Source organism: Dendropsophus ebraccatus, chromosome 3 (assembly GCF_027789765.1).
Source record: "Dendropsophus ebraccatus isolate aDenEbr1 chromosome 3, aDenEbr1.pat, whole genome shotgun sequence".
Lineage (NCBI taxonomy): Eukaryota > Metazoa > Chordata > Amphibia > Anura > Hylidae > Dendropsophus > Dendropsophus ebraccatus.
Genome location: NC_091456.1, coordinates 168,669,353 through 168,687,945, shown reverse-complemented (window position 1 = coordinate 168,687,945; position 18,593 = coordinate 168,669,353). Strand labels below are relative to the sequence as shown.

Here is an 18,593-nt window from a genome sequence, read left to right as displayed (position 1 = left end):
CAGAGGTTGGCATTCACGGTGATACTGAAACTTTGTTTCCATATGTGAAACAATGTATAAAAATGCAATTAAAATTGTACAATAATTGAGATGATCTGGTTTGTTCACTACGGTTTCCTAAAATCTTGGACAAAAAAAAAAATGACAAAAGCGTTTTTCATACCTTATTTTATATCATACGTCATGGTGCTTGTTCAAGTACAAAGTCATCTTTTATCAACTGCAGATTGAGTTAAGTGGGTGGGGCCTTGCGGCATTAACACTGCTTAGCCCCGCCCACAACGCCAAAGTTGTCCCCGCCCCCTCGACGGCCGTTGGAACAGGCTGGCCGAAAGGTCTAGACCACACCTCCTTTACATCGTCCAACCAGTGGGTGCCAAGGGGGCGGGGCTAATGGCACCGTTGTGGGTGTGGCTAAGTGGCGCAATGCCGCAAGGTCACGCCCACTTACTACAATCTGCAGTTGATAAAAGGACACTTTTTACAAACACCATAACGTATGATATGAAATACGCTAAATTTACCCTTTACACCTGTGTAGAGATGTCAGAATGCACAAAGGGGGTGATAGTGTCACTTTATTTTCTATCGAACTCGAACCTTCCGCATATGATTCTTGATGCCTTGCCGTTCAATCGGGAAGGAGAAGACAGCCTGAGTACCTCCTGGAATTCAGCCTAGGTAATTCCAGGCGGTACTCGACAAGGTTTGAGTTCAATAAAACCTAACTTTTTCTGATGTTCGATCATCTCTATCTCTAACCCAGGCTTTAGCATTGTCTGAGGGTACACAGGCCGCGGTGTTCCCGCCTAAGCCCAACTCACTCATCAGTAAGGACACAGCAGTGTATTTATCCTCATCTGGCCCAGAGCTCCTGCTCTAGTACACACAACAGAGGAGCAATGTGCAGCACTTCCGGACATGGCCTCCTGCGACGCACAAAGTGGTTACATTGCTGGGGAGTCCTGGCCCCGTGGAGGTTGGTTCAGGTGCGGTGGCTTCTAGTTGGGAGTGCTGCAGCTTCTCAGGAGAGCATGCACTGTGGTGAGTTAGCCAACTTGAATCAGAGGGAAACTCCCATGAGCACTTCGGCAGGAAACCAGAAAGGAGACTTCTAATCCTGCTCCTCCGGCTCGGGTACTTGATCTCCTCCCCTGAAGGGACGGTGAGGGTATGTATCGTTTTTTTTTTTATTTACCTATGTTTTCTGACATAGCTATTGTAAAGCTTTAAAGAGGAACACACACATATCTATATCTACTGTATCTATCTATGCTTAGTGTGTTAAAGGGGTTGGCGACTTTATAGTAAAGTTTCTCAGTGTACAGTATTAGTAAGTGCACTCATTATACTTACTGATAGTAGCTCCCTGTGTACCTCATAGAGCCAAAATCAAAAACCAGACTCCCTTTCTCCAGCCCGTGTTGTTCTGCAGCAGGTCTGTCCATAAGATGGCCGACATGGAGGAGCATGTGACCGTGCCCTGCCTTCCAGTTTCCACCACTGAGCCTGTATATGCCTATGGAGGACACTGGGGGGCGGCTTCCTTGGTCTTGGAAATTCACTGAGTTCCTCTCAAGGTGGTGCTGTCATGCACTTCGGAACATTTCATTATCAGTGCGCAAGTACTGTTTTCAATACCACATGCCTATGCACTCCATACACCAGCTGGACCTCTTCACTGAGAACCAATACCACGTTATAAATTTTGCACTGTACTAACACTATAGACGCAGCATGCACACAGTGGGCCTTCCCCCATGATACCAAAAAAAACAAAGGCTCCAGTATTTGCCCTGACCATCTCGGCTGTGTACCTGGTGATCATCAACCTAAAAACAGACTACGTTGATTCAGAACATAGAAATTAGAATTCTTTATTGTGCATTAAACCTTTTTGTGATACAAAACTAGTACAAAACTTTATATATATGTACATTAATGTTCAGTACATTAAATATTTTAAAAAAATGTGTTCTTGATGCAGATTTCACATATAAAATGTCGTACATGGGTGCTTGAAATATCCAGACCTGACTGGTTTTTGCAAAAGGAGAGACTGATAAACCCGGAGGACAGACAGCAACATTGTGCTAAACAATGCCATAGGCAGATGAGCATACAGGCAATAATACAGCAGCTTTTGCAAACTTGCTGTGGGGAGCAATGATCTGCAGCTGTTCTACCAGCATTTCTTAGAACTATCTCTCTGTTTACAGCTTTGTTATATGGAACCCTTTGGTCTCAGGCGCCGGATATTTTATCTATCTAGCGGCCATGTGCACCATGTTGGGTTTTACTGCTACAATCTAATGGGATCGGAAGAGGTTGATTGGTCATTTTGTCTGTCCTTGCAGATCAAGGATTTTGCTAAGTTCGAAGTTCTTGACTTCCTATAAAGAATCACTTGTGGGAAACTAAGATGCTTAGAGCATATGGGCCCCATGTCTAAACAGGGAAAATAAAGTAAGAGATGTGCACTGTAGCAGCTGGCATTGGATACACGGTGCCTATACGTCTGCATGCACCTTGTCCCTCTCATTGGACTTTTGGGGGTGCTGTATAACTGCCTAGTAATGTGTTCACTCAATGATAGTGTGAAGGGATATATAGATTGGTGTCTCCTTGTACTGCAGCCCACAACGTGATATCTATGTGTCCATGATCATCTTATGTTTGCAAGAAATACCTGGATGACCTCTAAGCTGTCTGGGATAACGTTCTATGGATGCGTCATGAGCAAAATACTCCAAACAACACCAATCCCATTACTTTTGGAACAAAGCAAGCCATGGTTACAAGCCTAAGAGTAAAAAGATAACTGCAAAGATCTCTGTACTGTCTTTTCATATATTTGTACATTGTAATCAGACCTAAGACGTCTTTTTTCTAAACTAAATAGCCCCAAGCTTGATGATGTGACTTGGTACTGTGGCCCACCCATTCCTCTAATGACCTTGGTCGCCCTTCTCTGCACCTGCCCCAGTTCAGCTTTGCCCTTCTTATATACAAGAGACTGTGTGATGTACACTGTATTCTATATGTGGTCTAACCAGTGATTTATCATGAAGCAAAACTATATTCTTATCTTTAGCATTTATTCCTCTTTAATGCATCCCATTAGTTTATTAGCCTTGGCAGCTGCTGCCTGGCACTCATCACTGAAGTTGAGTTTACTGTCCACCACTACCCCCAAGTCTTTTTCAGAAGCAGTTTTACCCAGTATTTTATAATTTAGCACGATTGTACTTATTATTACTACATCCCAAATGCATAACCTTAATTTGCTATTTATCTGCCCAAGCCTCCAGCTTCTCCAAATATTCTATTATCCTCCTCTGTGATGATTACTTTACCCAGATTAAGTATCATCTGCAGAAATGGCGATTATACTCTGTAGCCCTTATATAACCTAATTAATAAACCTATTAAATACGAATGGACCCTTGTGGTACCCCACTTATTCAAGCTATATAATAAGAGAAGCAAAAAACAAAAAGGTCTTGAAAAGGACAAAGATTATATCTGGGGAAGAGGACAAGTTGTGAAGGGGAAATTGGGCAGATATCTGTGGAGAAGACATTTTGTGGACAGTCATGTTTGTTATTCCCAGAATTTATAAATAAATGTGATGGGTAGTTGTTATAGAGACTGGTGGTAGAAGGATGGGGGAAAGGTGGGGTAACTGGACTACAGATTTGGGGATTGATTAGAGATGAGACCAATAAGATGGAATATGCAGTAGTACAGGCAGGATATGGTGAAGGAATGCAGTTTCTGTTGGGTCAAGGTGGAAGGAAGATTGAATTTGAGAAATATTTTTAGCAAGAGGGGTACTTCCTGTGGAGGCAGACCATTCAGTTGCTGGGGGGCCGTCAGCTGGTGGTGACAAATGCCAATGGTCCTGACCACTTCCCTTCTGCTCAACTGCCCCTGGCCACTGCAGCTTCTAAGTGCATTTGCATCCTCAGGGTGCAGATTGGGTTGGAAACTGTAGCGGAGCAGGAAGAGGACCAACTAGAACTATTTCTATTTTTCTTTTCCTGTTACTAATTGGGAACCGAAGAGACCATACTACTACGTGTGGGCCCAGAGGGTGCCTTATTGCTTTATAGGGGAAATAGGAGGTCATTATTGTATGGGGGCAGATAGGAGGGGCCCTATTACTGTTCTGGGGCCCAATAAGCGAAGAACTAATACTGTGTTTTATGCAAAGAGGGCATTCATATCGTTTGGTGGGGAAGATGCTGGAAACATGGGCTGCAAATCTTTCGGGGTTGGAAGATGTCTTCCTGGCAGTGAAGGATTTGCTGACTATAGCCAAGATTAGGAGTCAGTAGCAGGTGAAGAAGATTGGTGCATCACTGAAGAGCTAGAGAAGCAATGCACGATGTGTGGAAGAGCTGCAGTCATGTTGGTGTTGTATACAACTCAACGCGCTCTGATCTGACCTCGTGTCTTAGGATATGCTGCTTGGTGTTCCACCAAGTTCTACAGCAGTCAAGAACATACTCTGGTAGAGGATAGGAAACAAGGCCTCATTTTCTTAGGTTTTATGCCCAGCTCCAAGGCGTCCAATCATAAAACCCATAATAACATTTACCTAAAGTCTACATTTAATGCCCATGAGTGCTTCTGACATCCAGCAACTCATTGCTTGTAATCCAGATAAAGTTCTCATCAGTCTACAAGTATGAATGTAGTGGAAGCCACAGAGGTCGGGCTCATCGGTTCGCTGCCGTAATCTGGGCCATTAAAGTGAATGACTGGATTGTCATCAGGTCTTGGTTGTAGCATCGCAGACTGCATGACATATGGAGGATGTGCTTCCGCAATGTTCGTCTGAGGTCTGTATCCTTGTGTGGCGTGGTGTACATCATCCAATACACCGGTGTATGACTGGTTGATAAAGTCCAGGTAGAGAAAGGGCTGGGAATCGATTGATGGATCATTTATCGGTGGATACAAAGATTTCTCATCATAAGGAACATAATTTTCGTTGAAGTCCTCTACACACCGGCATCCTTCTTTTGTCTGCGTCTCGGTGTACATCTCGTGTAGTTGATGTTCTGAGTATACGTTCTCGTACTGCTGCCTTTTTTCCTGGATGCTGATGACGTCCACCATTTGGGCTTCAAGAATACTAATTGGTACGATATTTCCATTCAATGTTCCCTGATGAAAAAGGAGAGAAATATACAGTATATGGGCTAGAATTATTAAAAGCGTATGGATATAATAGGCTAGGTTGGTGTCAGGTCACATGATGTGCAGTTTTAATGCGTTTTCCTATTTAAAAAAAAAATCTTCCAAAACCCAATATGTGAACATAGGTTTAGGGTAGGGTGTAAAATAGGGTGTAAAACAATATATCCTGAGCACATAGAGATAGCAGAAGCAGCATAAAGATCTGGCTGTGGAAGGGTCTGATAGGTGACGATGTCAAAAGGAAGAAGGAAAAGAAGTCAGATGACCCAGGACAACTTCCTTTGACACTGTAATTTTCTGTGGGTCAGGCCGGTGATCACATGACCCAGATACAGTGAAATGCATGGATGCAGCTGTGCTGGGATGAAACAGATGGTGCTGTAGGACTAGTGATGGTAAGTGTATGATATGGGCAAAGAAAAAACAACTGGGGTACTGCTTTAAAGGGGTTGTCCAGCGAAATTTTTTTTCTTTCAAATCATCTGGTGTCAAAGTTATATAGATTTGTAATTTACTTCTATTTAAAAATCTCTTCCCATACTTATAAGCTACTATATATCCTACAGGAAGTGTTTATTTACATTCAGACATAGGGCCACATGTATCATCCGGCGAATGGCTGATTTTCGGCGGAAAGTGCCGATTTGCGTCTTTTTTCAAGCAAAAATGGCGGATTTGCGAATAAAATATTCGCACATCGGCACTTTCCGCCGAGTACGCCAGGGGGCGGAAAGGGGGCGGAAAAGGGGCGGAGAGTGGGCGGAACGGAGGGCGCGGACTCAGAGTCCGCGCGATTTATCATCCGTTCCGCCAAAATGTACGCCGAAAACCTACTCCAGTCCTCAGCTGGCGTAGGTTTTCGGCGGTGCGCAACGGCGCGCACGGGATTTATGTAGAGGCAGTCCGCCTCTACATAAATCTCCGTAGCGCCGGAGCTGCGGGGGCATTTTTACGTCCGGCGTAAAAAACGCCGGACTTAATAAATGCCTCCCATAGTGTTCTCTGCTGCCACTTCTGTCAATGTCTGGGACTGTCCAGAGCAGTAGCAAATCCCCATAGAAAACCTCTCCTGCTTTGGACAGTTCCTGACACTGAAAGAGGTGGCAGCAGAGAGCACTGTGTCTGAATGTAAATAAAACAACACTTCCTGCAGGACATACAGCAGCTGATAAGTACTGGAAGACTGGAGATTTTTAATAGAAGTAAATTACAAATCTATATAACTTTTTGACACCAGTTGATATGAAAGAAAAAGATTTTTGCTGGACAACCCCTTTAATTGCTTACTTCATCTATAGATGTTTTCTATGGAGAATATATAAATTATAATGAATGCAAAAAGTTTCCTTATTACCTTTGGTCCATTGAGGGAAAATATTTTGCTCTTGTTGGGATCTGGAATGTCAGGAAAAAATATTCTCTTCAACCTTAAAAAAGAAAGTTATTATTATTAAAGCAACATATTCTAAATTTCTGTACAGAGATCATCTTTCTTCAAAACAAATTATATTCAGTCTGAAATTCTCCAAAAGTTCAGATTTATCTCAAACTTTTGGGTTTGTTTTGAGCACACTGCATCTAGGAGCAGGGACTCTTATCAGACAGGTGTCCCTGTTTCTGTAGACTGGCATGTAATGTATGGACCAGACGCAGAGAACCCAGCCCAATGATAGGCACTGTCATCTAATAAAAGTTCTCTTCCGTCTTTTTCTTGGTTCTGTCTCTGGTAAAGCTTAGCGAGAACCCAAGCAGCCATATTTATAGCATCTCCTTTTCCCATTGACAAATTTGTGTTTGGCTATGCAAGGCAGGGAAAAGGGGCTATAGGTCCCCATGGGGTATACATTCTTTAGTGGTAAGAGGTGGATTGTTCTCTCGAAACAGCACAGATTCACTGTGTGAGTGGTTGAGTAGTTCTGACACATCTTAACAAAATACTGCAATATGGCTGTACTGTATGACTACATCATGCCTCAATACTGCCCCCTGCTGGAAAGTAGTGGACACACTCACCATTCTCTCTTCCAGCATCCTATAAAGATTAGTACGAGTGCCAGCATTGATACCGCAATGATTGGGACAATTATAGAATGGAGCGCTGCTCTGGCTAAAACAAAGAGAAGTGAGAATTATTAATGAAGCAGAGGAGTGCACAGGACATCTCAGGTATAGAATAATTCAACAGAAAATCGGAGAGGGTTAAAGAGACACTCCGAGGAAATTTTTTTTTTTCATTATTAGCATGGCGGGGTTAACCATCTGCCCTGCTCCACCTGATCCAGAATAGAGGCCAGTTGTGGACCCGCTGCTCTCCAATTCACACACACCGCTGACACAGATGCATACACTCACTGATACACACAGATACATTATGGCACTAAGAAGTCGCTGTAACTATGAGGGGCTCAATGTAAAACTCATAGCATTACATGGAGAAAGTGACTTCTGGTCCACTCAGCAAATGCTTTGTGCACTGGTGGGTAGGATCAGAACTTGTCAATCAAGCTGCCCAGTAAGAGGGGATGCAGGACACCGCTAAAGCTGGGGACAGAAAAAAAAGACTTCTCCAGAATGTCTCTCTAAGTTTTGCTTGCACAAAATAATTTCTCAGCCTTCTGGATACATAAAGAGTGTTGCAAAAAAATGCATATCTTTAATCCAAATTTAGAATATATGGTAACAGAAACAACCCCAGATAATGATAGATACAGGAACAGATCAAAGCTCAGAACATACATATGGTAACGGAGACAAGCCTAGAACATAGATATGGTAACTGGTGGCGTCTAGAACACAAATACAGTAAAAAGTCTTCATTTAGAACCTAGATATGGTAACAAATACAAACTCATATGGAATAACTGATCAGAAACAATCCCATAACATAAATTGAGTAACAAATCCCAACTCCATAAATAAAGTACAGATACAGCAAGAGAACAAATCTCAGGACAAATCAACACAACCAAGCTGAAGGCATAAGTAGGGTAAGAAAGCTTGTACCAAATGAACCAAAAACAAATTAAATAATCCAAACGTGCACTAGGGTGGTCGGAGGCACATCGGGAACTATAGAAGCTATTCAACCCGCTTAACTGTGGTCACACATTGTTCTATGGTGACTAATGTAGAATAATAATAAATGATGATACTCACTGTCAGCAGGAGTGTGAGCCTGAGTAAATTCTGCTGGAGTCTCTCCTGCGCTGGTGATGGCCACAACAGCCACCTTGTATTTCCCATTTGGTTTTAGATTATTGATTGGGATCTGCATTTTATTTGGATCTCCGATATAAAACCTGCAAAAATGAAAATTACCTGCAAGAAGAACGTAACAAAGACAAATTAGTGTACATGAGTTAGATTATCAGAGCACTGTGCGGTGCTATTATATGTGCACTGTGTGGAATAATTTTTTCTATATATATCTTTTTGCTTGTAGTTTTGGCAGACATTATAGCTTTGTTGTATGTGCACTTTATGACTATCCTTAAGCAGTATAGTAGGAGCAATTTCTAACCTTGCTGTATATACTCATCAGCTTTGTCCAGGTTGCAGTCGCTCTCTGTATCCTTCATGTAAATGTTATATCCAGTAATAAATCCTTCCTGAGACTCATCAGTCGGATATGGAGACCAATCCAAGAGAATTGACCTTGATTCAATGTGACTGATTTTCAACTTTGGCTTCACAGACGATACTAAACAAAAATATAAAAAACTACAACTAATATAAAATGTAATGAAGAGGAGGAGGAGCAGCAGTAATGTATGATGTAATGAGGAGGAGGAGCAGCAGTAATGTATGATGTAATGTATGATATGATGAGGAGGAGCAGTAATGTATGATTTGATGATGATGAGGAGCAGTAATGTATGATGTAATGATGATGAGAAGCAGTAATGTATGATATGATGATGAGGAGGAGCAGTAATGTATGATGTAATGATGAGGAGGAAGAGGAGCAGTTATGTATGATGTAATGATGATGAGGAGGAGCAGTAATGTATGATATGATGAGGAGGAGGAGGAGCAGTAATGTATGATGTAATGATGAGGAGGAGCAGTAATGTATGATTTGATGATGAGGAGGAGCAGTAATGTATGATGTAATGATGATGAGAAGCAGTAATGTATGATATGATGATGAGGAGGAGCAGTAATGTATGATGTAATGATGAGGAGGAAGAGGAGCAGTTATGTATGATGTAATGATGAGGAGGAGGAGCAGTAATGTATGATATGATGAGGAGGAGGAGGGGCAGTAATGTATGATGTAATGATGAGGAGGAGCAGTAATGTATGATTTGATGATGAGGAGGAGCAGTAATGTATGATGTAATGATGATGAGAAGCAGTAATGTATGATATGATGATGAGGAGGAGCAGTAATGTATGATGTAATGATGATAATGAGGAGGAGCAGTAATGTATGATGTAATGATAGGGAGCAGTAATGTATGATATAATGAGGAGGAGGAGCAGTAATGTATGATGTAATGATGAGGAGGAAGAGGAGCTGTTATGTATGATGTAATAATGAGAAGGAGCAGTAATGTATAATGTAATGATGATGAGGAGGAGAAGTAATGTATAGTGTAATGATGAGCAGGAGGAGAAGTAATGGGAGCAGTAATGTATAGTGTAATGATGAGGAGAATTAATGTATGATGTAATGATGAGGAGGAGGAAGAGCAGTAATGTATGATGTAATGATGAGGAGGAGGAGCAGGAGCAGTAATGTATCATGTAATGATGATGATGAGGAGGAGCAGTAATGTATGATGTAATGATGAGGATGAGGAGCAGTAATGTATGATGTAATGATGAGGAGGAGGAGCAGTGGCACTGATGTGTGTGATACAAGGGACCCAGGCAATGCCCTCAATATAAAGGCTGGCAGATATGGGGATGCCCATGTGTTTCTTTTTACCCATTTCCGCCATGTATCCTGTCATCTTCTTCAGGAGACGGTCTCCATCTTTCATCGTTCCATAAATTCTGAACTCATATCTCACTCCTGGTCTGAAGGTTTCTACAGATGTAAGAGACATGGTGACATTGTGTATCTCATATTGGACGAAGACCAATGGATGGAGCAAATTTTTAAGCATTTTTGAGTCAATGCTATGAGTCAAATGGCTCAGAGGAGGGGTCAGAGTGGACTGGATTATGGGGAGGGCACAAGAGGTAAGTGTCCAGGGGCCTCCACTCCCAGCTTAGCCTATAGGTCATGGTGATTATTATTGGATCATAAGAGCCATAGGAAACCTCTTTAATAATATCCAACCCACTGGATCAGACTACGCAAGGTTTGTTTGTAGTCTGTAACCATGGTGACACATAGCTCTGCATTGGAGCTGTAGACAGATTAGTAATCTTTATAGTCTTACGTGATTTGATGACGTCGCTCTGGATGGTGGAGTTGTACTTTTTCCACTGAAGATCACAATGAGGAGTTATGGGAGCAGGACACCATTCCACCACGTATCCGTGTACATTGGGTATATGATGCCATGTTAGGGTTATTCCTCCATCTTTGCTGTATGTTCTCTCAGCAGTCATCTGCTCTATGTCTAAAGGAGACATAGAGTATAACTATTATATATCACCAAAATAGCTACAGTAACCCAATCCAATACTCTCATCTCCAGGATGACCCATTAGACCCCGCATAGTGTGATCTTTTATGCTTATTTATATCGTTGTTCTAAGGGTATGGATCCATGTCTTCAAGCCTCCATGGAACCAGTTCTTAAGGGGGTTATCCAGGAATACACAACATATAGCTACTTTCTTGCAAAAACAGCGCCACCTCTGTCCTCAGGCTGTGTGCGATATTACAATTCATCTCCATTCACTTCAATTGAACAAAGCTGCAATATTGTACCCAAACTGAGGACAGAAGAGGTGCTGTCTCTGGAAGAAAGCAGCCATGTTTTTCTAATCCTGGTTGACACTTTTGAGAATACTCATCTCTGCGATGTATAAAGATACAGTTCCAGCTGTTACAAAACTACAATTTCCATCATGCGTCGGCAGCCAATAAGAACTCACCACTTTTAGCTCTTGCTGGGATCCACAACTGGGCAGGTGGCGATCTTCCTGCTTTGTTGTGGGCGGTGACGCTAATAGAATACACCTGTCCTCCTATAGTTATTTGGGAGCTGTTCAAACCTGAAACGCTGATTTCTCTTGTTACAGGAGTGCCATCTAGTGGCCAGAAGGTTATATTATAGTGAGAGATATTTCCATTGGCCCTAAAAAGTGGGGAAGGCTGAAAAGTGATGAAATAAGGTAAAATGTTTGAGGAATATATAGAAATAAAATTTTACTAACAATATGTTACATGCAACTGTTTTCATAATCATACATCAGATATCAGAACATAGCAGGAAATCATTAGGAAAGTGGATCTTCATTCTTATGATTAGTGGAGATCATAAAGGTCAGACCCCTGTGATCAACTAGTTATTATCCATCCCGTGGCTATGGGCTGGCTTTTAATCTTGGCATTACCCCTTACAAGACACTTACTCTCCAATACAGGGTCACAGTCCGTCCACCATTGCCATCATCTTTAATACGTCTCCAAACATCCAGGGCTCCTGTAGGCGCTGAAATAAATGACAAATAAATTGTATTAATCTATTATATGTGCTGCTGCACAAGAACAAGAACAGCGCAGACATAGTAGTCATTGTAATTCCTTGTGCTTTAATCCTCCACTAGGTGGAGCTCCTTACACATATTCATACAGCTCATATACAATTGCACATCATTGTGGCTGTTTGGTGTAATACAGTAGTTCTTCTTTGTGACAATACAGATAGGAAGTGTGTCTCCAATATCGCCACTCCTATATACAAAATACAGGAAGGACGTGTTTGTTTCTAATATCACCGCCCCTATATAGAAAATACAGGAAGGAAATGTGTGTCTCCCATATGGCACCCCTATACAGATAATACAGGGAGGAAATGTGTGTCTCCAATATGGCCGCCCCTATACAGACAATACAGGAAGAACGTGTGTCTCTCCAATACGGCCGCCCCTATACAGACAATACAGGAAGAAAGTGTGTCTCTCCAATATGGCCACCACTATACAGACAATACAGGAAGAAAGTGTGTCTCTCCAATATGGCCACCACTATACAGATAATACAGGGAGGAAATGTGTGTCTCTAATATGGCCGCCTTATACAGACAATACAGAAAGGAAGGGTGTGTCTCCAATATGGCCGCCCTATACAGATAATACAGAAAGGAAGTGTGTGTCTCCAATATGGCTGCTCCTATACAGACAATACAGAAAGGAAGTGTGTGTCTCTAATATCGTCACCTCCATAAAGACAGACAACCCAAAACAAAGTCCTGCCTAAATAAATCTACTGTGCATCCAAACCTATACCCACAACCAAAGAAATTGCATAAATAATCTAGAAGTATAACAAATCCTTTATTACCATATACATCATATGCATAATATTAAAAACTCAAAATTTCCAAGGAGAATGACACAGATAACACTAAGGCCAGAGGGGGAGAAAGATCTCAGTGCGGTAAACCAACCAAGTGTATATATATATATATATATATATATATATATATATATATATATATGCTAAAGTGCTATAGTGTAATATGGGCCAATTACAACGTTACCATCTGGTGGTCACTAATAGTAAAGTACAGGCAGTAATGTTGAACTAGAACAGCCCAACATAGAAGTGGACAGCTAAACCAGTACTATATAATCTATAGAGGAAAACAGGTACGTAATTCCTCAGCTGGCCACCAACTAACAAAGGAACGCCAGAAGTAAAACGCCATATACAACTGCAGTTGATATGTGACCATCTTACCCCCGTCCGGCCCACAAGCCAGACGCACGTTTCGCTCTCTTCATCAGGAGCCACTGAGATCTTTCTCCGCCTCTGGCCTTAGTGTTATCTGTGTCATTCCCCATGGAAATTTTGAGTTTTTAATATTATGTATATGATGTATATGGTAATAAAGGATTTGTTATACTTCTAGATTATTTGTGCAATCACCCCCATAAAGACAATACATGACTGAGGAAGATGGGATTTATGTGGGCCCCACTACCCCAACCACCCTCACCCAATAACACTCTTGATCACAATTTAAGTGGTAGTAAAGGTCACAGCATTTATTATCATATTAATACAACCAATACAAAAATAGTATTAGTATTAAAATAAATAAATATATATATTAAAGGTTTACCAATAACTTACAATACTCTTAGTGCAATAACATCGTAACATAGCCCTGAGTTAAACTTTTTAAGGTAAAAGAGACCCTGAAGGCCCACCATCCTCTATACTCCATTATTACTGAAATCCTGGTCTGGACATTGCCGGCAGCCCTGACACACTGGACCCGAGGACTCCCATTTTCCAAACCTCCAACCATCCTGGGGACCCTGCCCACAGGAATTTCTATTACACTTGGGGAACCGCTCTCCATCCTCTTTTAAGTCTGAACCACAGATAAAGGGGAATCATCCCCAAATTACCATCCGTTTGTTGTTGCCTTCAAAGACCCCTCCTCTCTTTCTCTTTTAACCCATGACAAAGAAACCTAACATCCAATTGTATTTTAATAGGGCGGGCAGGACAACTTCCACTGTCCTGATAACCCAGCCTCTGTGCTAACACCTGAAAGCCCCTCTCCTCTTATAACCTCACGCTCCTCCCCTAGATCCGCTCTTACCCATACCTCTTCCGTAGTCATGGCCCCTCCCATTAACCTTTCAGTCTCACTCCTATACAGATACAGGAAGGAAGTGTGTACCTCCAATATGGCCGCCCCTATGCAGATAATACAGGAAGGAAGAGTGTGTACAATTAGGCCACCATCCCCCCAGAGAATTTCTTCACAAGTGAATGTTATATTTCTTTATACTATACGCACCATCTTCCTGTGTCCTGACTACAATATTGCTCCAGTTGCTCCATCCTGCCACTGATGATTCCGCCATACAGCGCACTCTCAGGTTGTATAGTGTATACGGTTGTAATCCGCTGAGGCTGACTCTGTATATCTCGGCTGGACGTTTTCCTCTACTTGTCATGTTTACCTAAATGAATGGAATAGAGCCGAGCATTCAGAAATTACAGGTGCATAAGAGACTGCTGGACACTCTATTTATCAGACAGCAGTGCATTGTGGGAGCTCAGTAAAGTTAGAGTGAAGGGTGACCACACACATTTTGTGGTAATCTACTGCTCAGTGGGGGTCGAGCTTTAACTTGGGTCTCATTATGCTCTAGGCGACTGCTACCTCTACTCCCCCTATAACCATGCCCATATATGGTGTGCTTAAGCTGTTAGGTCACATGTCTGACTACGGGGGTGTCACTAATCTGCTGTCTGTTTCCAAGGGCAACTGAGATAATTTGACAAATCAGGACAGATGTTGACTTACCAGGTTCTTATGCAGATCCACCTGACAGTGGATCTGAAGGGACGAGTAATCTACTTTCAGGGACCAGGATAATGTGATGAAGGAGGCGCCCACCTGATCCGCCATTAAACTGGATGGAGCCTGAAGGAGAACTGGTAGGAAAAAGAGCAGCAGTTTACTGGTGTATTGTGCCGTGTAAAGACACTGCAAACAAGCGCGGATCCCGCTGATCGTTTGCGGCTTCATGTGGGCGAAAAATTGTTAAATGTAAAAGGACCAAGGGTATGTGCACACTGAGGAAATTTGACGGAAAATCCGTCGCCGAATTGTGAACTGTGGCGGGCACGCATCTACGCCCATGTCATAGACTCCATTCTATGCATGGGCGGATTTCGTCATCCGTCCAAAGAATGAACGTGTTCATTCTTTGGACGGACTATGGAATCTGCTCATGCATATAATGGAGTCTATGACACAGGTGGAGGCACGCGCCGCAGTCCACGAGTGGGCACGAGCCGCGGATTTCGCGATGGATTTTGCATCAAATTTCCTCAGTGTGCACATACCCCTATAGAACAAACCTCTCTGTTGTAGATACACAATGGAGTTGATTCTCCTTTCTCCTAATGGATTTGTAGTCGTCATTGTAAAGTTGTACATCTGCTGGTTCATCTGAATGGGCCAATCACAGTGATCTCTGGGGCAGGTGTGGGATTTCATAGATAACCTTAAAACAAAGAAAGTATTATTAGTACAAATATGATAAAAAGTATTTGTGAGATGTAAGTATAACACATAGTATTTGTTTTATGGGGTGATAGTGTCATCTTCCTCGCCTTCCAGTAGTTTGTTGTGGCCCTTCAGCTGTCTGTAGGTTTTCTGTACATTTTTACAAACCTCCTCAGTCTCCAATATCCATCTGGAGTATTACAGCAAATAGAAAAAGAGGAGGAAGAGGATGCAGCCGCAGCAGGTTATTTCCTTTAGTGTCTAGGTACTGTAATAAGGATGATTGAGGAGGGGGATGGAGCTGAAGCAGGTTCACTCCCTCAGTGTCCATGTGCTGTGATAGAGGAGCGGCATGGAACTGCAGTAGGTTCTCAGGTTCTCTTCCCCAGTATCTGTATACTGTGATAGAGGAGGGGATGCAGCTGCAGCAGGTTCTCTTCTTCAGTATATGTGTACCATGATAGTGGAAGGGGGTATACAGTTGCAACAGGTTTTCTTCAGTGATAGGAGAAATGGAAGGGGGGGGGGGGTGCAGCTGCAGCAGGATCTTTTCTTCAGTGTCTGTGTGCTGTGATAAAGGAGATGGAGGAGGGGGATGCAACTGCAGCAGGTTCTCTCCCTCAGTATCTGTGTGCTGTGATAGAGGGGGGGGGGATACAGTTGTAACAGTTTTTTTTATCAGTGATATAAGAGATGGAGTAGGGGGATGCAGCTGCAGAACATTCTCTCTCTTAGGGTCAGTGTGCTGTGATAAAGGAGATGGTGGAGGGGGATGCAACTGCAGCAGGTTTTCTTCCCAAGTATCTGAGTACTGTGATAGAGGAGGGGGTGGAGCTGAGACAGGATCCCTCCCTTAGTGCCTGTATGTTGTAAAAGAAGAGGAGGAGGATGGGCATGCAGCTGCATCAGCTTCCTTTGTTATAATAGGTCATGTTAAAAGGCAAAGATCAGCCGACGATCATGTGCCGTGTAATAGGTCCATAAGATTCTACTAGGAGAAGCCTCTTGCATTTTGTACTTAGATTGAACAGCACAGTACTCAGTAAGCTCCCCCTAGTGGAGGCTGCAGGCACACAGAATCTTATCAAGTTCCACTATATCGTCCCTTATATTCTCTGACAGGGTTACCTATAATACTTAATATTCTACTTACCATTCATGTAGAACGTAGTTGGCTTTGACTTTGCCGCGAAGAACAGCTCCGGGGCTCCACCTGCATCTTAATGTCTTCAAATCTTGACTTACGCAAGAAAAGTTTTTGGGTTCATCTGGTAAACCTGTAACAAGATGCCAACAATGATCCACATGCAAAAGGGGCCATGGGCGCCACGTCATCATATACAGCCAAGGATAAATCTTTACACTGACTGGCATTTCCCACAGAATACCGCCATAGAGCAACCACATTAAATATTACCTACCTGACAGTAACATACATAACCTATATATTGCGGTTCAGGGAAGAAACAGAGTGCTGCACCTCACACCTATGGCTGATACTAGTGCCGCTAGGCTAAATAAAAAACACATCAGAATTTTGTGTATGAATTGATCAAGCCATATTGCCCCATGTACCTCGTGCCGGTATCTGATACACATGGGTCCCTACACTAAGTCCACACCGTGCCAGTCAGTGGCCACCAACCCCGCAGGCGTGCACAGCCAGGGAACGGGGGCCATGGGACGGCCCTGCGACCCCCATGCCACAGGACCAGACCCAAAAACACCACACCAGAACCCGGCCAGCACCGCCGGCGGAGAAGGTCGCCCCCAAACAGCACAAGTCTGGATAAGGTATTACACTCACCATAGCTGCTGCAGACAGAATGGGAAAAAAATATATGTTATATATTTGCTAATATATGCTATATATTAGCGATATACAGTGCCCATATAACAATACTGCTATACTATGCTTATATAATTAGTACCATGCAGTCAAAACATACTGCCCATATAATACTGCTATACAGTGCCTACATAATATTGCTATACAATGCTTACATAATTCTGATATACAGTGCCTACATTATACTGTTATACAGTGCCTACGTAATACTGCTAAACAGTGCCTACATAATTAAAGCTGTACAATAAACAGATATAGCGTCCACATAATACTGCTATACATTGCCTACGTAATACTGCTATACAGTGCCTACATAATACTGCTATACATTGCCTATATAATACCGCTATACAGTGCCTACATAATACCGCTATACAGTGCTTACATTATACTTCTATACAGTGCCTACATAATACTGCTATACATAGCCTACATAATACTGCTATACATAGCCTACATAATACTGCTATACATGGCCTACATAATACTGCTATACAGTGCCTACATAATACTGCTATACATAGCCTACATAATACTGCTATACAGTGCCTACATAATACTGCTATACATAGCCTACATAATACTGCTATACAGTGCACACATAATACTGCTATACAGTGCCTACATAATACTGCTATACAGTGCCTACATAATACTGCTATACATAGCCTACATAATACTGCTATACAGTGCACACATAATACTGCTATACAGTGCCTACATTTTACTGCTTTACAGTGCCTACATTATACTGCTATACAGTGCACACATAATACTGCTATACAGTGCCTACATAATACTGCTATACATAGCCTACATAATACTGCTATACAGTGCATACATAATTAACGCTGTATAATAAACAGATATAGTGCCCACATAAAACTGCTATACTGTGCTTAGATAATTTGTACCGTATAATGAATGCATATAGGGCCATAAATGGCCAAGTACAAGGGATAAATGGCACCCAAATAATACCGCCATACAGTGCCAGAATGATACCGCAGCAGGCACCCTCACCCCATGGGTAGCATAGACATTACAGTATGAGCGCATCGTGATACAACCATTGCCCCGCCGCTCACACTTACTGCTGACAATGAGCACCGTCCCGGCTGCCGTGTTCCCGTCAATCACACAGATGACATTGCTTCCGTCTGATTTTGTGGCAGTCACATTTTGCAGTGAGATGACAAAGCTGTCAGTCCCCAGGCCGGGGTCTCGCTCCATCTTGTTTCTACCATATAACATTTCTTCTACAGTCTGACCCCGTCCAGGCAAACAGCAGAAAGTCACATTGGAGCCCACCGGGACCACCCGCTCATGTGGGAAGATTACTGTGCCAGCTCTATATGTATTCTCCCCTGTGG

General features: G+C 42.5%; 1 protein-coding gene across 1 annotated transcript in view; it reads right to left on the bottom strand.

Moving 5' to 3' along the window:
• Nucleotides 1-4,513: 4,513 nt before the first annotated feature.
• Nucleotides 4,514-18,593, bottom strand: part of LOC138786244 (oncostatin-M-specific receptor subunit beta-like) — a 34,779-nt gene continuing 20,699 nt past the window's right edge. Inside the window, exons 5-18 of the mRNA XM_069963092.1 lie at nt 18,315-18,587; nt 16,525-16,648; nt 15,224-15,369; nt 14,664-14,794; nt 14,151-14,316; nt 11,746-11,825; nt 11,266-11,485; nt 10,602-10,784; nt 10,142-10,243; nt 8,729-8,908; nt 8,365-8,526; nt 7,222-7,315; nt 6,563-6,635; nt 4,514-5,175 (exon numbers count right to left, since the gene is read on the bottom strand). Of these exons, the coding sequence (XP_069819193.1) occupies nt 4,681-5,175; nt 6,563-6,635; nt 7,222-7,315; nt 8,365-8,526; nt 8,729-8,908; nt 10,142-10,243; nt 10,602-10,784; nt 11,266-11,485; nt 11,746-11,825; nt 14,151-14,316; nt 14,664-14,794; nt 15,224-15,369; nt 16,525-16,648; nt 18,315-18,587 (2,429 nt within the window). The 3' untranslated portion in view covers nt 4,514-4,680. The remainder of the gene's footprint in view (nt 5,176-6,562; nt 6,636-7,221; nt 7,316-8,364; nt 8,527-8,728; nt 8,909-10,141; nt 10,244-10,601; nt 10,785-11,265; nt 11,486-11,745; nt 11,826-14,150; nt 14,317-14,663; nt 14,795-15,223; nt 15,370-16,524; nt 16,649-18,314; nt 18,588-18,593) is intronic.